The sequence below is a fragment of the Ciona robusta genome, unplaced genomic scaffold, assembly GCF_009617815.1.
Source record: "Ciona robusta unplaced genomic scaffold, ASM961781v2 AP042751.1".
NCBI classification, from domain to species: domain Eukaryota; kingdom Metazoa; phylum Chordata; class Ascidiacea; order Phlebobranchia; family Cionidae; genus Ciona; species Ciona robusta.
The window spans coordinates 105,691-127,905 of record NW_028323130.1 but is presented as its reverse complement, the minus strand read 5'-3'; the positions used below and the strand labels follow the sequence as shown (position 1 = coordinate 127,905).

General features: G+C 35.5%; 1 protein-coding gene, 2 non-coding genes and 4 pseudogenes across 4 annotated transcripts; 6 read left to right on the top strand and 1 right to left on the bottom strand.

Annotated features, from left to right (window-relative positions):
• Positions 1 to 105: 105 nt before the first annotated feature.
• LOC149723108 (5S ribosomal RNA) lies at positions 106 to 224 on the top strand. The gene has a single exon (XR_016387113.1). It is a non-coding gene; the product is annotated as a 5S ribosomal RNA (ribosomal RNA).
• A 100-nt stretch (positions 225 to 324) lies between these two features.
• Positions 325 to 433, top strand: LOC149723107 (5S ribosomal RNA; annotated as a pseudogene).
• A 100-nt stretch (positions 434 to 533) lies between these two features.
• On the top strand, positions 534 to 652 carry LOC149723106 (5S ribosomal RNA; annotated as a pseudogene).
• A 99-nt stretch (positions 653 to 751) lies between these two features.
• On the top strand, positions 752 to 870 carry LOC149723105 (5S ribosomal RNA; annotated as a pseudogene).
• Positions 871 to 7,436: 6,566 nt separating this feature from the next.
• LOC149723104 (5S ribosomal RNA) lies at positions 7,437 to 7,545 on the top strand (annotated as a pseudogene).
• Positions 7,546 to 7,645: 100 nt separating this feature from the next.
• On the top strand, positions 7,646 to 7,764 carry LOC149723103 (5S ribosomal RNA). The gene has a single exon (XR_016387112.1). It is a non-coding gene; the product is annotated as a 5S ribosomal RNA (ribosomal RNA).
• Positions 7,765 to 8,032: 268 nt separating this feature from the next.
• LOC149723102 (uncharacterized) lies at positions 8,033 to 22,165 on the bottom strand. 2 transcript variants are annotated; one of them, XM_089893639.1, is made up of 13 exons: positions 21,673 to 22,163; positions 21,459 to 21,513; positions 21,048 to 21,077; positions 18,767 to 18,799; positions 18,423 to 18,488; positions 17,982 to 18,035; positions 13,785 to 13,838; positions 13,536 to 13,583; positions 13,307 to 13,357; positions 11,934 to 13,249; positions 11,311 to 11,796; positions 10,931 to 11,131; positions 8,033 to 10,587 (listed from the first exon to the last, which is right to left on the bottom strand). In XM_089893639.1, coding segments are annotated over exons 2-13 (2,469 nt in total). In that variant the 5' UTR covers positions 21,461 to 21,513; positions 21,673 to 22,163; the 3' UTR covers positions 8,033 to 10,459. The 2 variants fall into 2 exon arrangements, with proteins under 2 accessions (XP_089749765.1, XP_089749766.1); XM_089893640.1 differs by lacking the exon at positions 18,767 to 18,799 and having other exon boundaries at positions 21,673 to 22,165.
• Between the last annotated feature and the right edge of the window lie 50 nt (positions 22,166 to 22,215).

Below are 22,215 nucleotides of genomic sequence, written 5' to 3'. Positions count from 1 at the left end.
TAGGCAATGATTATAAAACAAAATTTTCAAAAATACGCTTTTGGTATGAAATGATTTTTTAATTTACCTTAAAAATATATTAATCAAGATTCAAAACATAAATCTGCCTATCTCCATACCAGATTGAAAGTACCCGATCTCGTCCGATCTCGGAAGTCAAGCAATCTCGGGTTCAGTTAGTACTTGAATGGGTGACCGTCTGGGAATACTGAATGAGTTAGGCAATGACTATAAAACAAAATTTTCAAAAATACGCTTTTGGTATGAAATGATTTTTTTAATTTACGTTAACAATATATTAATCAAGATTCAAAACATAATTCTGCCTATCTCCATACCAGATTAAAAGTACCCGATCTCGGAAGTCAAGCAATCTCGGGTTCAGTTAGTACTTGAATGGGTGACCGTCTGGGAATACTGAATGAGTTAGGCAATGATTATAAAACAAAATTTTCAAAAATACGCTTTTGGTATAAAATGATTTTTTTAATTTAGGTTAACAATATATTAATCAAGATTCAAAACATAATTCTGCCTATCTCCATACCAGATTGAAAGTACCCGATCTCTTCCGATCTCGGAAGTCAAGCAATCTCGGGTTCAGTTAGTACTTGAATGGGTGACCGTCCGGGAATACTGAATGAGTTAGGCAATGATTATAAAACAAAATTTTCAAAAATACGCTTTAGGTATAAAATGATTTTTTAATTTACCTTAACAATATATTAGTCAAGATTCAATAAAGTATTCTGCCTATCTCCATACCAGATTGAAAGTACCCGATCTCGTCCGATCTCGGAAGTCAAGCAATCTCGGGTTCAGTTAGTACTTGAATGGGTGACCGTCTGGGAATACTGAATGAGTTAGGTAATGATTTGTAGCAATCCGACCTATATCCATGGAACGGGCAGGGCCGAACCTTACGAGTCCAGAGCCATGAACCCGTGTGACCTACATTCCTTGGGCAAAGTCTACATTCAGCAATGGACATTAAAGCAAGACAACAACAATGGAAGAGAGAGGACTTTCGGTCTATTCTGTGTGACGTCACATTCTCTTATTCGTAACGCCTTTTACCCGTCTTTGTATAAAATCGCCTGCATGCTATTCTGATGATTATTCGATTTAATGACTGTACCAAAATACATATATTCAATTGGATCAAGCTTCAATGAAAATCAAGGAAGGTCAGAAATTGTTGCATTAATCAAAGAGATACAAAGGGCATTCAAAACGTACATAGCAGCTACGATATAGCTAACCGCTACAGCCTGTAAAGTCGGATCTGCGAGAAATCAGAAGTCTATGAATAACAATTAAAAGTAGCGGGGCTATAAATGGTGACCTCGACGTGATGATTTGAACACGTATCCTTCCGCTATTGACAAAGCCGAACACACACGGATCTCTGGAATTACATCTGTTATCTGGGAGAACATCCATTATCTGGGAGAACATCTATTATCTGGGAGTACATCCGTTAATATCTGGTAATCCGCTGTTGCCGTCAACGTTATCTGGAAGTTTCTCGCTCATTATTAGAAGACAGCATTTTCGCCGAGGGAGCAACGATTAAAGATTTACAGTAGTTACGTTTTTGTTATTATTATTGTGTCGATAATATCGTATTTACCCGATTCTTTTATGTTCTGTTGATGTTACGTCTGTATTAATTTTTTAACACCTTCCCGTTTTATTAATTAACTATACTGAATTATTCCCAGATAAGGATCAGACCTCAAATTACTCGGCTGGAAACGTCTGAGACCACAGCAGGCATTATTTCTGTCGGGCGGAATCGAAAACATGGCATTCTATGGGCATTCCATACCATTCACCACCGTACAGACACCGCGAACTACAGCGGCTTCAAACAAGATTACAAATATGCTGGGAACTCCAGCATTTGCCACGTCCACGAACTTATCACCACAAGTCGGATGGGTTCAGGTTAGTGGCGCTTCTTCTGTGTTGCATGATACTGTGAACACACCCATTGACCTTATGACGTTTCCTAACGACGACGCGACACCAGTCCTACGCGCCAGCACCCCGTTTTCACCTGTCGTTTTACCTACGGTGCCTTCCGCCCCCGCATTTAATTCATCCTTAATTCCCGCCGTCAATCCGACTTTTAGCGCCCTTTCCCCTCCCGATTTTTCTAATGGTGTTAATAAATCAAAACCACTTCGAAAATTTTGGCCGGAAGCGGCAGAGTTTTGGTTTAAGTGTACGGAAAGTTGGTTTGGACGGGCAAATGTAAATAGCGAAATTGATAAGTTCCATCTGGTCATTGATGCCCTAAACGAGTCGGAATTTGCTCTTGTCGAATATGCTTTATCTGCCGACACAGACCAGCCTTACAGCGTGCTAAAAGAGACTTTGTTGTACGAGTTTGGTCGGTGTGAAGACGCTAACCTCAACTCGATGTTTGAGACTATAGATATTGGTAATGATTCTCCCAGTCGTTTTGTCCATAAAATGCAGTTGTTCCTTGGCCCTGATCAAAACACTCCGCTTGGGAGAAAATTGATGAGAAACAGACTTTTAAGGTGCCTACCACCGGATGTTAGTTCCAACTTACGTGCACGCAGGGATTTAGATTTTAAGGAGCTGGTTAAATGTGCAGATGAGTTTATGAAAGGCCGACGCGTCGAGTCTCATCTCAGTGCGCATGAGGCGAGGAAACTGGCCCTTACGAACGAATCCTTGGAGAGGCGTGTTGAGATTTTATCCGATAGTGTTCGGAAATTGAATGCATCGGCTGAACGCTCGTCGGTCTCTCCCGGCAGAACAATGGCGAGCGCCGGCTTACCTCGTCCTCATGTCCCGCCATTGCGATATCGCGAGCCGCGTTGGTCTAACACCAGTAGATTGTCAGGTGTCGAGAATGGACCTTAGCGAATGTCAAGCAGCGGCGCGTGGCAGCAGAATAGCGGAAATTTTAGGTATCGTGCGCCTGGTAGGGTCCTTGGAGGCGGTCGCGCATCTGCTGGTTTTTGTTCTTACCACGAACGTTTCGGACCGAATGCCTTTCGGTGTGAGGCTCCGTGCGCTTGGGGATCCAACAATGCAAAAAACTAGTTGGGCGCGTGCATCGGAGGCCGGCGACTCGATCGCGCGCGCGTTTTATTGGATCAGCTGCCAGAGTGCATTCTCATACTAACCCTAAGTCAATTTCGTGTAATGTTAGTAACAAGGGGCCAATCAGGAGACGATCCCGTTTATTTTTTGTTTTTGATAATAACAACAAGTTAAATTTCTTGGTCGACACTGGTGCCGAAGTCTCCGTTGTTCCCCCTTTAGAGGACGATAATTGCCTATACAATTGCTCTGATACGAAGTTGGTTGCTCTCAATGACACAAATATTCGAACATACGGCTGTAAACCACTTTCTGTGTCTCTTGTTGACTGTGGAATTTTTCGCTGGGATTTTCATATTGCAAATGTTCGTTACCCGATTCTGGGCCTTGATTTCTTAGATTATTTCCAAATGATGATTGACGTCAGTAATCGCCGACTATTTTGTATTTCACAACCGCCACGTCGCCTTTCTCAGTCTAACCCCGAACCAGAGTTTATCCCTGCCCCTATACCCGACGTTAAACCGTCCGATGTAGCAAATTTTGACGATTTTCTGCGCCTTTTTCCCACCGCATTTGACGAGTCCCGTTTTTCGTTGCCTGTTCGACATGACGTGGAGCACGAAATTGAAACCACTGGTTACCCGGTTGTCTGTCGTGTACGTAGGCTCGACCCTGTTAAACTGGCCGCTGCTAAAAAGGAAATCACTAAACTTCTGCAGTTAGGCATCATTCGTCCATCAAATTCGAGTTATGCTTCTCCATTACATTTGGTAAAGAAACCTGATGGGTCTTACAGGGTAACGGTTGATTACCGAAACCTCAATCTACACACAATTCCATCCCGATACCCTATTCCTTTAATGGCCGATATGACTGCTCACCTCGCCGGGTCCACGATATTCAGTAAGCTTGACCTTAAATCCGGTTATTTTCAAGTTCCCGTTAAACCTGAACACATACCGATTACAGCCTTTAATTGCCCACTTGGTTTGTTCGAATGGACTCGTCTGAGCCTGGGCCTTCGCAATTCCGGTGCAACCTTTCAACGCCTCATGGATACTATTTTTGGTGATCTTGATTTTATTTTCGTGTATATTGATGACGCAATTGTATATAGCAAAAGTCGGGAGGAACATGTCAGTCATTTATTAACTGTGTTTGAGCGCGTGTTGCAGTACGGCCTTATATTGAACAAGCAGAAGTGTATTTTCGGTGTGGATACAATCGACTTTCTGGGTCACACTGTAACTACCAGCGGTATTTCCCCTCCAGATTCTAAAGTTGATGCTTTGGCCAATTATCCTCGCCCGCAAACAATTCGGGGCCTCAGAACATTCCTGGGCGCTGTGAACTTTTACCATAAATTTATTCCCAACTGTGCTACCATACTGGCACCTCTAAATTCATTGATTTCGCCCACGTTGCCAAAAACTTCTCCGATTTCATGGACAGAAGAAGCAAATAAGGCATTTGAGGATATCAAATCTATCGTGGCCAACAAAGTAACTCTCACCTTCCCTCTCCCCGACGCCCAGACCCGCCTGGTCACTGACGCGAGTGGCGTTGCGGTCGCAGGTGTACTCGAACAAAAGGTCGATGGAGCATGGGCTCCGCTGTCATTTTTTTCCAGAACTCTGACCTCAGCCGAGCGCAACTACAGCACATTCGATTTGGAACTCTTAGCCGTGTATTCGTCTTTGAGGCATTTTCGTTATTATTTGGAGTCCCGGACATTCGTGATACTTACAGACCACAAGCCACTTGTTTCGGCATTGACAGGTAGATTTGAGTCGGCTTCGGCTAGGCAGAGTCGCCATCTCAGCTACATTTCAGAATACAATTGTACAATGGAGTTCCTTAAGGGTGACGAAAATGTAATTGCTGACTGCTTGTCAAGGCCCGAAATTAATGCAATTTTTACTGACTGCGCTTCCATTGTTGATTACGAATCTATGGCAAACGCTCAATCAAATGATGAATCTGTCCAGTCTTTGAGGCAGTCTCCAGAGTCCAGTTTGTGCATTGAAGCCCGAACTCTACCAGTTTCACACGTCACATTATTGGGTGATGTATCTACTGGCTCATTCCGTCCCATTGTTCCCGAGTCATTTCGCCGCGAGATTTTTAATCATTTCCATTCTCTATCACACCCCGGGATACGAGCTTCACAACGACTTATTGCAGAACGCTTTGTCTGGAAGGGCATGAATGCTAATATTAGAGATTACTCTAAGGCATGTCTATCATGCCAACAATCGAAGGTCGGTCGCCATACATTTAGCAGCATTCAAACCATATCTGTTCCTTCCCAACGATTCCACAGCGTCCATATTGATATAGCTGGCCCGCTACCATGTTGCGAAGGTTATCGGTACATCCTGCTAATAATTGATAGATTCACCCGATACCCTATCGTTGTACCCATGACCGATATACGTACCGACACGGTTGTACACGCGTTCTGCTTTCATTGGGTAGCTAACTTTGGTGCGCCTGCACAAATAACGACTGACCGAGGCGCACAGTTCACATCGGCTACCTGGTCCGATTTGGCCAAATTTCTGGGGGCCAAACTCATTTTTACCACCAGTTTTCATCCCATGTCTGACGGTATGGCGGAACGTTTTTTCCGTTCATTAAAAGCATCTATTATGGCTCAAACCAACGAAAATGGTTGGTTAGGCAATCTTCCTTGGGTCATGCTCGGTTTACGGTCTGCATATAAGCAAGATTTAAAATGTTCATGTGCCGAGTTGGTGTACGGCACAACTCTTCGTTTGCCAGGACAATTCTTTGAGAAACCAGACTGCAATGTGGACCAGCGTTCGTTTCTTGGCGATTTGCGAAATCGTATGAACAAACTTCGCCCGACTCTCGCGCGACCTCTACTGCGAAACCCGTCATACATAGATCCCAACCTTTGGTCCTGCTCGCATGTGTTTGTTCGGGTAGATCGTGTCAAAAGGGCACTTGAACGTCCGTACGAAGGTCCTTTCCGAGTTGTTGGACGCGCGAAGAAATACTTCACGATTGACTTTGGCACACGAGTCACTACTGTTTCCATAGACCGCTTAAAACCTGCAAATACTCTATTGGATATAACGACCAGCCTCGAAAATGCTGGTAGTCCAGTTTGCAGAGTGGAAGGTGAAAACGACATTTTTACCATGAACCCTGATGTCAGATCTTTTAACGCAGATCCCAATGCGACCACTGGTTCTTTACCTTTACCCATTCCTCCACAGCAATCTCCGCCGTTCGAGCCCATCGTTCCCGATATACCCGTTCGCACCAGCAGGGCTGGCCGGTTACTTCGCCGCCCGGCACGCTGGAAAATTTATGAGACTGATCTTTGAAATTTTAATCGATATTTTGGATTTTTTTTATTGTGCTTTGTATTGTTATTTTTTGGCCTGGCAATAGGAACCTGGTGTCCGGCGCTCGGTAGTATGATCGATGGTGGTGTTCAGCGGTTTCGTGTTAAGCACAGTTTTGAAGGCGTCACAACGCCTTAACCTAATCTCGTCGTACACACAAAAACACAACACCTACACACAATATGTTCATACACCCACCAATAACATATACACGTGTCCGTGATTGCATGTTTGTGATGTTGTGCGACAGTTTTAATGGCGCTTGGTTTTAGATGTTTTTCAGATAAATTGGACACTCCTGATCCTTATCTTATTTCTTCCCCTTTCTATTCGCCTTGTGTGTCGGATTTGCTACAACTGGAACATAACCATTTAAAAGCCAATTTAGTAATTTTTCGTCGGCAAGGGAGGTCTTGTAGCAATCCGACCTATATCCATGGAACGGGCAGGGCCGAACCTTACGAGTCCAGAGCCATGAACCCGTGTGACCTACATTCCTTGGGCAAAGTCTACATTCAGCAATGGACATTAAAGCAAGACAACAACAATGGAAGAGAGAGGACTTTCGGTCTATTCTGTGTGACGTCACATTCTCTTATTCGTAACGCCTTTTACCCGTCTTTGTATAAAATCGCCTGCATGCTATTCTGATGATTATTCGATTTAATGACTGTACCAAAATACATATATTCAATTGGATCAAGCTTCAATGAAAATCAAGGAAGGTCAGAAATTGTTGCATTAATCAAAGAGATACAAAGGGCATTCAAAACGTACATAGCAGCTACGATATAGCTAACCGCTACAGCCTGTAAAGTCGGATCTGCGAGAAATCAGAAGTCTATGAATAACAATTAAAAGTAGCGGGGCTATAGATTATAAAACAAAATTTTCAAAAATACGCTTTTGGTATGAAATGATTTTTTTAATTTACGTTTACAATATATTAATCAAGATTCAAAACATAATTCTGCCTATCTCCATACCAGATTAAAAGTACCCGATCTCGGAAGTCAAGCAATCTCGGGTTCAGTTAGTACTTGAATGGGTGACCGTCTGGGAATACTGAATGAGTTAGGCAATGATTATAAAACAAAATTTTCAAAAATACGCTTTTGGTATAAAATGATTTTTTAAATTTACGTTAACAATATATTAACCAAGATTCAATACGTTATTCTGCCTATCTCCATACCAGATTGAAAGTACCCGATCTCGTCCGATCTCGGAAGTCAAGCAATCTCGGGTTCAGTTAGTACTTGAATGGGTGACCGTCTGGGAATACTGAATGAGTTAGGCAATGATTATAAAACAAAATTTTCAAAAATACGCTTTTGGTATGAAATGATTTTTTAATTTACGTTAACAATATATTAATCAAGATTCAATACATAATTCTGCCTATCTCCTATGTACTGGTGAGAAACACTTTTTGCTGGAAACAATTTTCCGGAAACAAAACAATACGTTTTACAAAAATTGTTTCTTACTTGGTTTTTGATTTTTTTTCTTTTACCGTTACATGGCAGCATGGAGCTATAAATGAAAAAATGATATAAATTTTTGAACTTTTCTCCTTAACTGCATCGACCATAATACGATGTGTAATATAAAGTAATCGTCATAATCGACTGAGTTTATGAATTGAACTACCCTCCACCTCCCTTAAAGAATTCTCGGATTTGTATTTCTATGTACAGACAAATTATCCCACGCCACATTGATTTTTTTCAATTTTAATCTATGTACATAAATAAAATCACAATTTTAAAGAAGAAATCAGTAAAAACGAATCGGAATATTCAACATGTATTTATCTAATACAGAAACTACCAAATCAAATTACATTAAAAGAAGAAATTGATAAAAACCAATTGTTTTTCTATGTATAAAAAAATTATTATTCGCCACATTTGAATTTAAAAAATAAAATTTTGCCTAACTAATCTATGTACATAAAAAATCACAGTTTAAAGAAAGAATTTGTAATATCAAAATAGAAATTTATTGGTAATATCAAAGTAGAATTTTCAACTATTATCTAATTTAGAAACACTAACAAATCATAAGTCAAATCACAATACGGAAAGAAATAAAAAAATTATTATTCGCCACATTTGAATTTAAAAAAGAAAACTTTGCCAAATTAATCTATGTACATAAAAAAAATCACAATTTGAAGAAAGAATTGGTAATATCAAAATAGAAATTTATTGGTAATATCAAAATGGAATTTTCAACTATTATCTATTTTAGAAACACTAACAAATCATTAAGTCAAATCACAATACGGAAAGAAATTGATAAACTATATATCAAGTGGGGTAATAAAAACAATGGGGTACTTGGGGTAAAAAAGGACAACCACCCCCCTAGCCCGCTAAAAATAGTTTTATCGCAAACAGCTTTTGTGGGTAAAAACTATATTAATTTAGCGTATTTTTTATCCTAACTTTCATTCTAAGTGGTAATTATATTTTCAGTATGACACAAATTAGTAAATCAAACAAAAAATTGACAATTTTTTTTATGGGGTTTGCTAAGAGCATTTTTTTTGTCTGAAGGCTGTTCATGATAAACCTTATATGAATGCAGTTATTTGCTATGTATTAAAGTACCTTGCTTCTGATATATTTTAATTTTTGCAAACATTTCATACATATATACACATTATTCATATTATATTTTTTGCACTATTTCTCTTGATTTTTTTAGCCCAAAATTGCCGTATTGGAAGGGTAAAAAAATGTTTTTTTCTGTTTTAGTTTTTTTTAACCCAACAGGTCAGTTTTATTATGTTGCTAAATTTAGTTTAGAATAAGTTAAATGGTCATATTTTAAAATTTGTAAAAAATGGATCTTTAATTTCTTTTAATTGGCTTCTTGATTTTTGTTTCACAAAATTTTCTCTCTGTTCTTTTTTTGTTCGTTGCCGCAAGAGCCAATGGTCTGTGTACTTCAATAATTTTTTAAATTCAGCGGAATGAAAATTCTCATGCTGTGTCTCTACAAACTGTATGAAATTTTTCAATGTACAAAGATAAGAGTATTTTGTGCCATCCGCACCTTCTCCGGTTAGGGTACTTTGTATATTATGGTAAATTATTCCTGGTGATTTTAAGTCTGCTTCACACGTGATTATTTTACTCAATTGATTAACATAGGTTTTTGCTGATTCTTTCGTGGTTGGGTTTCTTTTTGCAACACCCAATTCTACCAACTCTTGTTGATAATGAGATAAGACAGTTTCCAAATTGTACAGCTCCCCCCCTTTTTTTTAAACTGCATTTAATTTTAAATAATAGTATCAAAAACAGATATTTTACAGCTTGGCCTATATTTTCTAAGGATGTAGTTTAGGTTAAGACTGTTTAGTTACAGGTCATTTTTATGATTATATTGCTGAATTTAGTTTAAATTAAGTCAGATGTCATTTAGAACGTCATTTAGTTGAATTAAATGTAATCCTTCGGTTACTTCTTGTGCTTTATATAGGTTATGAAACTTACGAGCTTTGTTTTTAGTCTAATAAATGTTATTTGTGGGTAAGCTTATGTTTAAAAGGAAGTAGTTCAGTAAAAATGATAAATTGTAAGAGAAGCATTAGTTCAAGGCTGTTAGAAATGCGTTAGTTTTGATATTTATGAGACAAAATAGACCGCATAATGCATATTGCATAAGTAATAAGTTGTCTGATTAATATTTGTATTATTACCTTGTTTTTGCATTGTTAATTTGTTCTTTTAATTAAGTTTAGTTGCTTTTTAAAACATTGTTTTTTATTGCCCGCAAACGTTTTTTGATCCCAAAAGTCAGGAACATAAAAAAAACAGTACAAGATTTCGAATAAAATTTTAAACAATCATAGAAATCCCACAATCTTTTATAGGCATGTGTGATAAATATTATTCCTAAACACTAACAAAATTTTTTTTAATGCTGAAAATTTGTGAATTTTGTCTTATATTACCCCAATTGACGATTATTAAAAAACTTCAGAATTCTCTAGAATTTTCATAGAAAAAGTCCATTCTTTTTTTTGAACAACTTTTCCTCTTTTTTCTTGGTGACTCTTTCATCGTGTCCGTGTCCGAATGCACAATGCAGCGTTTTTGAGGTGACCCTTTAAAAAACAGCACCATTGTGACAACAATTAAGAAGAACATGAAATGCTAACCAAACAAATATTTAAACCATGTTAAACATACTTCTGTAAATAGCTATACAATATTTCTTACATGTGAAAATAGGTATTTACTTTATCCTCTGACCTCTTCAAGTGTCATATTTCATACAAAACATACACCTCAAGCCTTATATAACTTTTATACATGCAAAAAAACTTCAGACGACCCGTTAAGGGCAGTTAACTGCAAAATAAAGCCTCGAATCCTTTATTTAATGGTTAAAAAGTGAGTATGTGACAACAGTGCCATACAAAAAAATATTATATGAACAAAACTTACAAGACAATGGAACTCTTTTGGCAAGATAAAACAAGTTATCATCCCATCTTGCTTTGCACTCTTCTTCCATACAAACGTCCTCAAAACATTTAAGTCGTTTTCTGTCTTTAGTTTTTAAATCTCTCAAACGATATACATCTTTAGGTTCAGCATCGTCCAAAAATACCACTCGTATAAACTTTGCAGGAATGGTAACATTGTCTAAATAAAATAATTTTGTAAGGTATCAACTGAAAAGCATCAACAACACAAAATAATACAAAAATAACTTAAAAAAGAATATGGTTTTGAATGAAAAAATGTTTAAACATACACTAAGCAATTTAAGATTATCTGTACACAAATTCAAAAGTGTAGTTGGTTATTAAGTAAACACTTACCTTGGTCTGTAATTGAGTTGAAGTAAGACTGAACAGGAACATTTGAACATTGCATATCAGCTTCAATAGGTTCGGTATCCGAAGAGGAGCACCCCACATCACCTGGTGCTACATCTGAAGAGGAGCACCCCACATCACCTGGTGCTACATCTGAAGAGGAGCACCCCACATCACCTGGTGCTACATCCGAAGAGGAGCACCCCACATCACCTGGTGCTACATCTGAAGAGGAGCACTCCACATCACCTGGTGCTACATCCGAAGAGGAGCACCCCACATCACTTGGTGCTACATCCGAAGAGGAGCACCCCACATCACCTGGTGCTACATCCGAAGAGGAGCACCCCACATCACCTGGTGCTACATCCGAAGAGGAGCACCCCACATCACCTGGTGCTACATCCGAAGAGGAGCACCCCACATCACATGGTTCTACATCCGAAGATGAAGGCTTATGACCAGTTGTAATTTCGATTGAAGACTTTTCTGTTGATAAACGAAGTTATTACATTTGTCATTAATTAATCAAAACATAGTGGTTATTATTATTATAGAAGAATAAGTTAAAAAACTGACAGAGACATGTACATTAATCTAAACCTGAGAACTGCTGAAAAACTAACCTGTAGCAATTGTTTGCAAAGTCATTCTTGCCTTTTCTACTAACTGGTGTGGATCTGATATATCATAAACTTTTTCAGCGATAGCTATTGAATGTCCTTTTGACCTCGCTACTGCCACCTGAACATCTTTCGGGAGTTGGCTAACACCACGTGTAATTAACTTTCTAACTGCAGTCACACTGATGACTGACCCGAACACCAGTTGGCATCTTTTTCTCCAGATACTGTTGAATTCGGAAGCGGACATCTTTTCTCTGTCACTTATAAATGATGGAAAAGCTTTTAATTTATTTGAATAGGACGTTCCTTTCCATGAATGTCCTGATGCAGCTTTTAAGTCATTAAGCTCCAATTCAGAAAGGACAAGGCAACCATGTTGTGCCTTTTCCTTTTGGTCTTTTACGTAAATACTAAAATTTCCCATATCTGTTTTTTGAGCATTATTTAGTTCGTCAAGTGTTAGTCCAGTCAGTACAGATGATCTGCAGCCAGATTTGCACACTACTCTTAAAAAGATATCAGAGCACAGGTGTTTGACGCCTTCTGGCGTTGGTATGGGATCTTCTCGAATACTTTGCATGACTTCTTTAAATTTCTTTTCATATTTTAAAATTTGTAAAAATGGATCTTTAATTTCTTTTAATTGGCTTCTTGATTTTTGTTTCACAAAATTTTCTCTCTGTTCTTTTTTTGTTCGTTGCCGCAAGAGCCAATGGTCTGTGTACTTCAATAATTTTTTAAATTCAGCGGAATGAAAATTCTCATGCTGTGTCTCTACAAACTGTATGAAATTTTTCAATGTACAAAGATAAGAGTATTTTGTGCCATCCGCACCTTCTCCGGTTAGGGTACTTTGTATATTATGGTAAATTATTCCTGGTGATTTTAAGTCTGCTTCACACGTGATTATTTTACTCAATTGATTAACATAGGTTTTTGCTGATTCTTTCGTGGTTGGGTTTCTTTTTGCAACACCCAATTCTACCAACTCTTGTTGATAATGAGATAAGACAGTTTCCAAATTGTACAGCTCCCCCCCTTCTTTTAAACTGCATTTAATTTCAAATAGTCTAAAACTGTCAGCTCTTACATCTACTTCTTTATGATTGTATAGACAATGTAGTTTGATAGACTTTACTACTCGGTGACAGAGAATGCATGAATAGCCTGTATAGTTTTTATATTCTCCAGAATTTTCTTGCTTTAACTTGTTGTCATACAGCATGGCTGTCTTATCAAGATTTGAATGGTGTAATCTGTGGTGTGTTGTGACATTCACAAATTTCATGGAACAATAGGGGCACTGACGAAACTTTCTATATTTAAGTATTTGTTACTAATATTACATGAATAGTTTCAAAACTACACTTTACCTTCCGGATTTAGAAACTCTTTCTTGATTACCTTTGGTACTAAATTTGCACCTAGAAAATAACAAAATATAGCATTAGTTATATATGTACATACATTATCATGATACCATCAAAATAATACATATAGTCAAATACAAAAAAATAATATATATAGATAATAAATATTTAATAATAATATATATAATATATAAGAAACAATATATTAAATTTGAAATGAAATCAGACGAACCTTGGAGTCTTTGTCTTGGTTTTCCCATTGTCCCTCCCAGAAATCACTCTTAAACACAATGAAACATTACTAGTTACATTAGTGGAGACACTAAATTAATTGTAAAAAATACTCTAAATTTTAGGCTGTTTTTGAAATGATGTCAAAATAAAGAAGCAGTGCTAATTTTACTATTTTAGTTCATAATATATATATATATATATATATTTGAATTCATAAACAAAATTCTTAAAGTATAGAAAACCATACTTCTCCAAGCGGCCTGTGAGCGAGTCCAACTGATTTTTAATCTCTTGTAAGCTTCTGAAATCATAAAAAAAAACAATTACATTATTATCTTAAATAAAATTGTTTAACCAAAAATCTACCTAATGTATGATTAAATGTTAATTTACATACGACCCAGCCCAACGTCACGTCAGGAAACGGCGCTTGTGTCCGCCATTACGGAGCCCACAGAGCGTGAATCGCCTATACAAATGCATGGTCGCCGTGTGTTTATTTGGTTCTTGTAAGCGATACAACGCTAGAAAACACGTATAGCGGTTGTTTTAACATTTAAAATATAATTTCTAATATAAATCTTGTTATATAATATTAAATCTAAGAATTAATGTGGAGTAAATTAGTATTTTGACTGGTTTTCAGCGTACAGTGTGGTTTAACAGGATACTTTACGTTGGCGATTAATACTAGCAGCAATCAGCTTAGTTTACATAATAGTATATGATCATACCTACGAATCTACAGAACCATTATATACTACATTTATAATTTAACATGAGTGGACATGCAGCTCCAAACTGCTTTTAAGTACTAGCAGATAAGTTGTTTGCGTTTTCCGATTTCATAAAGACCCGGAACGCAGAAAAGGTAGCTTATTAATTCAAGCAGAGGACCAAAAATAGTAACTCAGTATTGTTTTCCTCAATGTCACTTCGATATTAGGCAAATTTTATAAAGATACCTTAAGTTTCGTTGCCGGGTATACGTGTTAAGTTTGTGAGCCAAAAAGTAAAATCACGGCAATTTACATGCAAAACTGCAGCTAGATACACCAGTAAATGTTAATGTTATGCGTTTTTGTTTGTATTTTTATATTTTAAACATGTTCTTTTATGTTATTGGTTGGTATACTTGATATTTTCTGTTTTTTTACTCTTTAATCGATTGAGTGTTCAATAGAATTTGATTCTTTATGTGAGGTTTATTATTGTGATAAGATATAACATTAGTAGAAAGCCATTTTTACGCGCAGAAGAGCTTGGTTCTTAAAAATCGCAATATTTAGACGAAAAACAGCACCCAGCAATGAAAAAATGCTATGCCGTGGGCTCCGTAATGGCTGCGACTATGACGTCACAGACGCGGGGACAATGGATAACAAGACTCATTGTTTTACAATCCGTTTCCTAACTTGGTCAATACTAACTTTGCCCCAGCCTATTAAATAGGAGCTGACAAATGTTACTTCGATTTAAATATGATCAAGTAAAAATATTTTTAGCAATACAAAAACAGACGAGAGTCTCTGGCTGCTGTCAAAACCTGGGAACATGTTTTCGATACGATCAATTGTTACGTCACATGCCCTATTGCAGCGTAACTATTTATTATGACGTTTAAAAATATAACAATCAGGAGGTATGTGCTCACTGCTCAACCAACTGCGAAATCAAAACATCCTGTATCAATAATTTATCACATAAAGTAGAATAGATATTGATGTGAACAACCAATAAAACATTTTTATTGCATAGGACAGTGATTGTGGTGAATTTAAAATGATATTACATTTATTAAAACGACGTATCAAATCGGCAGAAACAAATGAAAAGTTTTACGCACGTTCATCGTGGATTAAAAATGTAACGATGATTACGTCATAATGCCTTTGATAAACTATTAAAATTTAAGAAAACAATTGTGGTTTATGTGCTTCTATATTTCGTATAATTGTTTTATTCCCGACATATTTTAAGCCAGCAACCAAGAATAGTTTAAACTTTGAATGCAGGTATATTGCGTGTATGTAATTTTTAATTGGTGCAAATATAAGAGCGAGGAGCGACGCTATCAGTAAATTGGAACCAACGCAAATTGTAATACATTATTACAAAGTATCTTCCCGGCCGAGCTTGGACAGAAGCCAAAAAACATCGTTTGTTGGCACCGCACGAGAACCAGAGTTTCATTACGTCATTTTTCACGAGAATAAATTCACAACGATTGCTTCGGTTGATAAGTGTTAAATGTATGCTACCGCATGCGTCTTCCTTTATTTCCTACGCCGGCGCAGAGCGTAAAAATGTGACGCTCATACACATGGCGCCCTCTATAACAGAGGGGGCGCCATGCTCATACACGATGTTTCGATCTCGTGGTTGGTTGGACAGTGGGCACATTCGTCCCGATTGTTACGTAATGAAACGTCATAGTTAATAGTTATGTTGCAATAAGACATGTGGCGTAAAAATTAAGCGCAAAATGACCAAATTGCAGCACGGCAATGTTTGTTACTCGAGCGAATTCGTTAGCTGATAATTACGAACACGCGACGAACATAAAATATTAGATCGCAGCTTTAACAACCGTTTCTATCGCACAGGCGCCCGAACTAGACTCTGGTGATGGTTAGTAATACGCTTTATAACAAGATTTGGTAGCTTGGGTGACAGACGCACGTAAAACATAACACGTCCGGATTTTAAATAAAATTAAACGATCACCGTCCGGATTTACAACTTTTACAATCCTGCAGGACTTTAATTATAAAACTAATAAAAAATTATCAAATACATAATCATAACAAACTAGCAAGTCATGTTCTATTACGACACCATTAAAGTATGCCAGATATTAAGATTTTTAAAATGGTACTGTTTTGGTTGGTTTATTAATAATTATTATTACATGTAAGGTCTAGGGAATTGAGGACTACCTCTGCATAAATGAGACATTTTCCTGTAACGAATGTAATTAGGAAGAAAAATTTACAACACATAATATGTTAAAACACACTACATACTTAGAATTATATAAACACACAGTTTGAACGAATATTTAAGAAGCAAAAATTAAGTTGAAGTACTTTCAGTCACTTTAAAAAATAGTTTTTTTTTAGTAAAGTGGGGTAATGAAAAACAATGGGGTAATTGGGGTAAGAAAGGACAACCCCCCTAGCCCACTAAAAAAATCATTTTATCGCAAACGGCTTTTGTGGGTAAAAAGGACATTTATTTGGCTTATTTTTTATCCTAACATTCATTCTAGGTGGTAATTATTTTTTCGGTAAAACACAAATTAATAAATCAAACAATAAATTGACAAAAACAACTTTTTATGGGGTTTGCTAAACTTTTTTTTGTGAGAAAGCCTTTCATGATAAACTTATTATGAATGCAGGTATGTGTTACATATTTAAGTACCTTGCTGCTGGTATATTTTAATTTTAAATTTTACGAACATTTCATACTTTTTTCTCTTGTTTTTATTTTACCCCAAAATTGTGGGGTAAAAATTATGGGAAGGGGTAAAAAAACTGTTTTTTGTTTATTTTACACCAACCAATATTAACTTGGTGATAAAATTAATTTTAAAGTTATGTATGTATATTATTTTAATTTAATTAATAGTTTAATTGATTTTAAAGGTAATCAAGTATCAAAAACAGATATTTTACAGCTTTGCCTACATTTTCTGATGGTGTAGTTTATGTTTTACGTTAAGCCTATTCAGTTACAGGTCATTTTTATGATTATGTGGCTGAATTTTAAATTTAGTTTGGATAAAGTCAAGATGTCATTTAGATTTTCAAAAGCCTTTACCATTTAGTTAAACCAAGTGTAGTGCTCTAGTTACTTCTTGTGCTTTATATAGGTTATGAAACTTACGAGCTTTGTTTTTAGTAATAAATGTTATTTGTGGGTAAGCCTATGTTCAAAAGGAAGTAGTTCAGTAAATATGATAAATTGTAAAAGAAAAGCTTTAGAAAAAGGCTGTTAAAAGTGTGTAGGAGATATTTTGATTTTGTGGAAAAAAGAGGAAAAGTTGATGTTTCTGAGAAAATATAGACTGCATAATACTTAAGTTGTAAGAATTATATTTGTATTATTGCCCTGTACTTCAATTATTATTATTTTATTTTTTGATTAAGTTAAGTTGCCTTTAAAACCATTGTTTTTATTGCCCCGCAAATGTTTTTTTTACCCCAAAGCCAGGGGAATAAAAAAACAGCACAAAATTTTGAATAAAATTTCAAGTAATCATAGAAATCCTACAATCTTTTTTGGACATCAAGGTATGATGGATACTGTTCCTCCAGACTAAAAATATTTTATTTTTATTTATTACTTTGGGGGAAAATCGAAAGTTTATATTTTCTGTTTTTTATTACCCCACTTGACTATATATTAGATTTAGAACATAAAAAAATATATATAATACTTGTCCAAGCGTCTTGTAAGCCCGTCCAATTGATCTTTAACTTCTTTAAAGCTTCTGAAATCACAAATGTAAAAATGAATCTTGTACTTACACTAAAGTTTATTGGGGCTTAACCTCTAAGTTATCCAAATGAAGTGGGAAGTCGAATAATGCATATCAGATATCGCATTAATCAGATTTTCATGCAGCTTAAATATTTGCTTAAGGTTATTTGGATTTTTAGCAAAGAAAATATGTTTAAATGAGAGACCGACCGATATCAACTTTTTCCACCGATACCGATTAACTTAATTGTATAGGCCTATAAATGTATTATTAATTAATATTTTAGATCATGAATTTGCTGTGTGTGTTCATTTTACAGTACAAATGCTCTCTATCGTCATTAACCATGATATGAGGTGTATAATGAATTATTTGCATACACACATAAATACAAACCTTGAGTCTGAAGAAGCACTAGTATCTGCATTGTTATAATCAGTGCAAAGAAAAAGATCCTCCTCACTGCAATAAAAAGGTATATGTATAATACAGTTATAGTATATATATATATATATATATATATATATATATATATTATTAGAATGAATCTAAACATACATCCTATCAATGTTTAGTTTGTTTTTCCTCCATAGAAAGAAAACAATACTACATTAACAGTTAACAAAAGCCCAGAACTTTAAATAGCACCCAATATCAAATAGACGAACTAATTGTTTATTGATTAATGTAGTAAATGGTACTCAATGAATGAAAATATTTAAAACAATTGAAGTTCTTACCAATCAAAAGGTGATAAAAACGAGTCCGTATCACTAAAAATAAAACAAATTAAAAATAGAAGAGGTGTATAATGGTAAACATTTTATTAATCCTACAATTAGCTTAATGTTCAAATCATGAACAGCCAATAATGTTTGATATAGTCCAGCACTCCAACAAACTAATTAAATATATATATACAGTGCTGCGATTCGTTGCCAGGTGTCGCCGGGCGCAAATTTCGACATCCAAATTCTGGCGAGACACTTAATCATTCTGACGTCATAATACGTCACATCAGTGCCGGATTTAGAGGGGCTGTTTGGTGTTTGAACACCCGCCTCAGAAATATTATACATATTTTCGTTTACGCAGCTCTAAACGAATAACTGCGTGCGTCAAAGTAACGATCGTTTGAAGTTGATTTAAAATTCTGTGACTTAAAATCAACTACAATACGACTGCTTTTAATATATGTGACAGATTGCGCAAGTTATTTCAATCGTTATCTATATTATCATATATACATGCTGCGTCTCCCTAGTCACAGGAACGGTAAATCGACAAAGGAAATGCGACAAAATTTACAAACGGGCATACATTAATTTGATATTTTATTGGGTATTTTGACACCGGCAAGCAGATTAGACGAGAAATTTGATAAAAACTTTTTATGGGGTTTGCTAAACTTTTTTTGTGAGAAGGCCTTTCGTGATAAACCTTATATGAATGCAGTTATTTGTAACATATTTAAGTACCTTGCTGCTGGTATATTTTAATTTTAAATTTTTCGAACTTTTTATACTTTTTTTTCTTGTTTTTTTTTACCTCAAAATTGTCTTATGGAAAGGGGAAAAAACTGTTTTTTTTTACCCCAACCAATATTAACTTTGTGATAAAATTGATTTTAAAGTTATGTATGCAGATTGTTTTCATTTAATTAAAGATAATTAAGTATCAAAAAACAAATATTTTACAGCTTTGTCTACATTTTCTGATGATGTAGTTTACGTTTTAGATTGAGACTGTTCAGTTACAGTTTCAGGTAATTTTTATGATTGTGTTGCAGGATTTAGTTGAGATTATGTCGAGAAGTCATTCAGATTCTCCCAAAAACTTTTTCACTTAGTTAAATCAAACTTGTTCACTTAAATCTTAAATAAATAAATCTTAGTTAAATTATGAACTTTGTTTTCAGTCTAAAAAAATGGTATTTGTGGGTAAGCTTATGATTAAAGGAAGTAGTTATAAATTATAAAAGAAAAGCATTAAAACAAGGCTGTTAAATGTGTGTAGGAGATATTTTGCCTTTGTGGAAAAAAGAGGAAAAGTTGATGTTTTTGAGAAAATATAGACTACATAATGCATAAGTTGTAAGACTTCTATTTGTATTATTGCCCTGTACTTCCACTGTAAATATTTTTTCTTTTAATTAAGTTAAGTTGCCTTTGAAACCATTGTTTTTTATTGCCCCGCAAATGTTTTTTTAAATAATCATAGAAATCCTACAATCTTTTCTGGACATCAATGATCAAGGTATGATAAATATTGTTCCTCCAGACTAAACATTATTTTTGTTTATTACTTGGGGAGAGAATCGAATGTTTTCTGTTTTTTATTACACTTGAAAATACTTATTATATGTATACGTAAGCTAAAAAGGTAATTTCCGCTTACCGCACATTGTGTATCCCAGAGCAGGAATACACAATGTCTCGTTGACCGCGAGCGAGCATACCACATACACAGTGAATGTTCAATTTTATAATTTTTTTACAATGTCAATGTTACCTCTTATTCACTACCCAGTCCGCGCCCGATTGTCAAAAAAGAAACACTCTGTTTCTTCTTAAAATGTGCCAGTGTCTGCTAGCGATACGTATTATTTTGACGTTGAAATTTCTAAAAGTGTACGCAGAAAAAAATCTTTCGTGGCACAGAGTATCGATCCAAAAATATGCCCGCCCATCTGTCGCAATGGTTTTTATCAAGTTTAGTTTATTTCTACATAGAAGGGAATGACATGCCGATTATTTGCAACACAATAGCAGTTCAATTATAAATCAATTGTTTTCAACATAATTACAATTTACACGATTGTTATTTTCCGCTCTCGCATGCAACATTATATCAACAGCATAAGGCTCGGCACTCGGCCCAATTTTCAACATAGTGCCAAAAAATGATACGCTCGGGCACGAGCTTTTTAGTTTGGGCTCAGCTCGGCACATCCCCATCAAATACCAATAGAGAAGAATCAATGTTTCTTTTTTATTATATAGATTAACATAAAAAACTCACCTATCACTACTCTCACTGCTGACAATCTCCCTAATATTAAATAATGTCATTATATGCATCGTTGTACTGGATATTAATTAGCAATTATATATATGTACATAGTTTATTGTATCTGTAGCATAGTTGTTTATGATTTAGTGGCATGTTTATAATATTAATATCGGATAAGAATATTAAAAACATATAAATATATAAACTATTTTAAGTGTTTTATTTCCTTTACATTAAGGAGGCTGTTTTATAAACACAGTAAAAATTTTAACAAATCGATTCTATATTTCATGTTGAAAAAGCCGTTTGATTTGGAAAAATCATGCTTGCCATCACAAGTTTGCTATAGGAACAGATTGCTCCACACGACTAACATAATTCCCCAAATTTTAAAAAGCATTGTAAATGTATTAAACTTACATAATATTCTGATGAAGATGGTCTATCAATGATCCTAAATTGAATTATATCTGCACTGTAAAGTAGAAATTAAGTGGTTAAGAACAGGAAAAACGTAAACTAATGTAATAATTCAAGCCTCGTCCCTATATACAAGCACTGTTAAATATATAATTTCAAAACACGCACACGTGAATAACACATATATATATATATATATATATACTGAATTTACCTTCCGCCAAGTATTGTAATTTTTCCACTAAAATACGATCACTTCAGATATGCTGAAAAATTAATTCTTGTTTTTAAAATTCTAAAACGTGGTCTGTAAGAACTAATTAATTTTTAACATTAACAGCTCAGAGAAAATATCACGTGACTGTGAACGTGCGGTATGATTGGTTAAATGTTTACAGTAAAATGGCGGGCAAAAAGCTCAACCAATTAGAGAAGAAGGCAGAAGGAACCTGACAGTTACGTTTCTCTTCTATTCTTTTCTTTTTATGGGACTTAATTAAAGCCACGAACAAGATCGATAAAGCGTGACCGATAAAATGAAAGATACGGGAAAGATTTCTCTTTTGCTCTTTGAGAAAAAGAGCAAAAGAGAAGTGGGAACAGGATACAAGTTGTATAGTGTTTTTTAATGACTACCACCACGATCCAGTCTGATAAAAGATTTTGGTTATTAAAACACAACTAAAACTGCAGCAGTAACAATTAATTGACACATATATGATCGCCTCTAGTAAGCGCAATTGATATTCAATGTAAT

Bases quoted from the DNA above. Each gene is read 5' to 3' on its own strand.
- LOC149723102 (XM_089893639.1), bottom strand. The intron at 18,036-18,422 runs GTTTGTATTTAT...TTGTGATTTCAG, and splicing joins AGTGCTTCTTCAGACTCAAG to AAGCTTTAAAGAAGTTAAAG. The intron at 11,797-11,933 runs GTTAGTTTTTCA...GTTTATCAACAG, and splicing joins TTTGCAAACAATTGCTACAG to AAAAGTCTTCAATCGAAATT.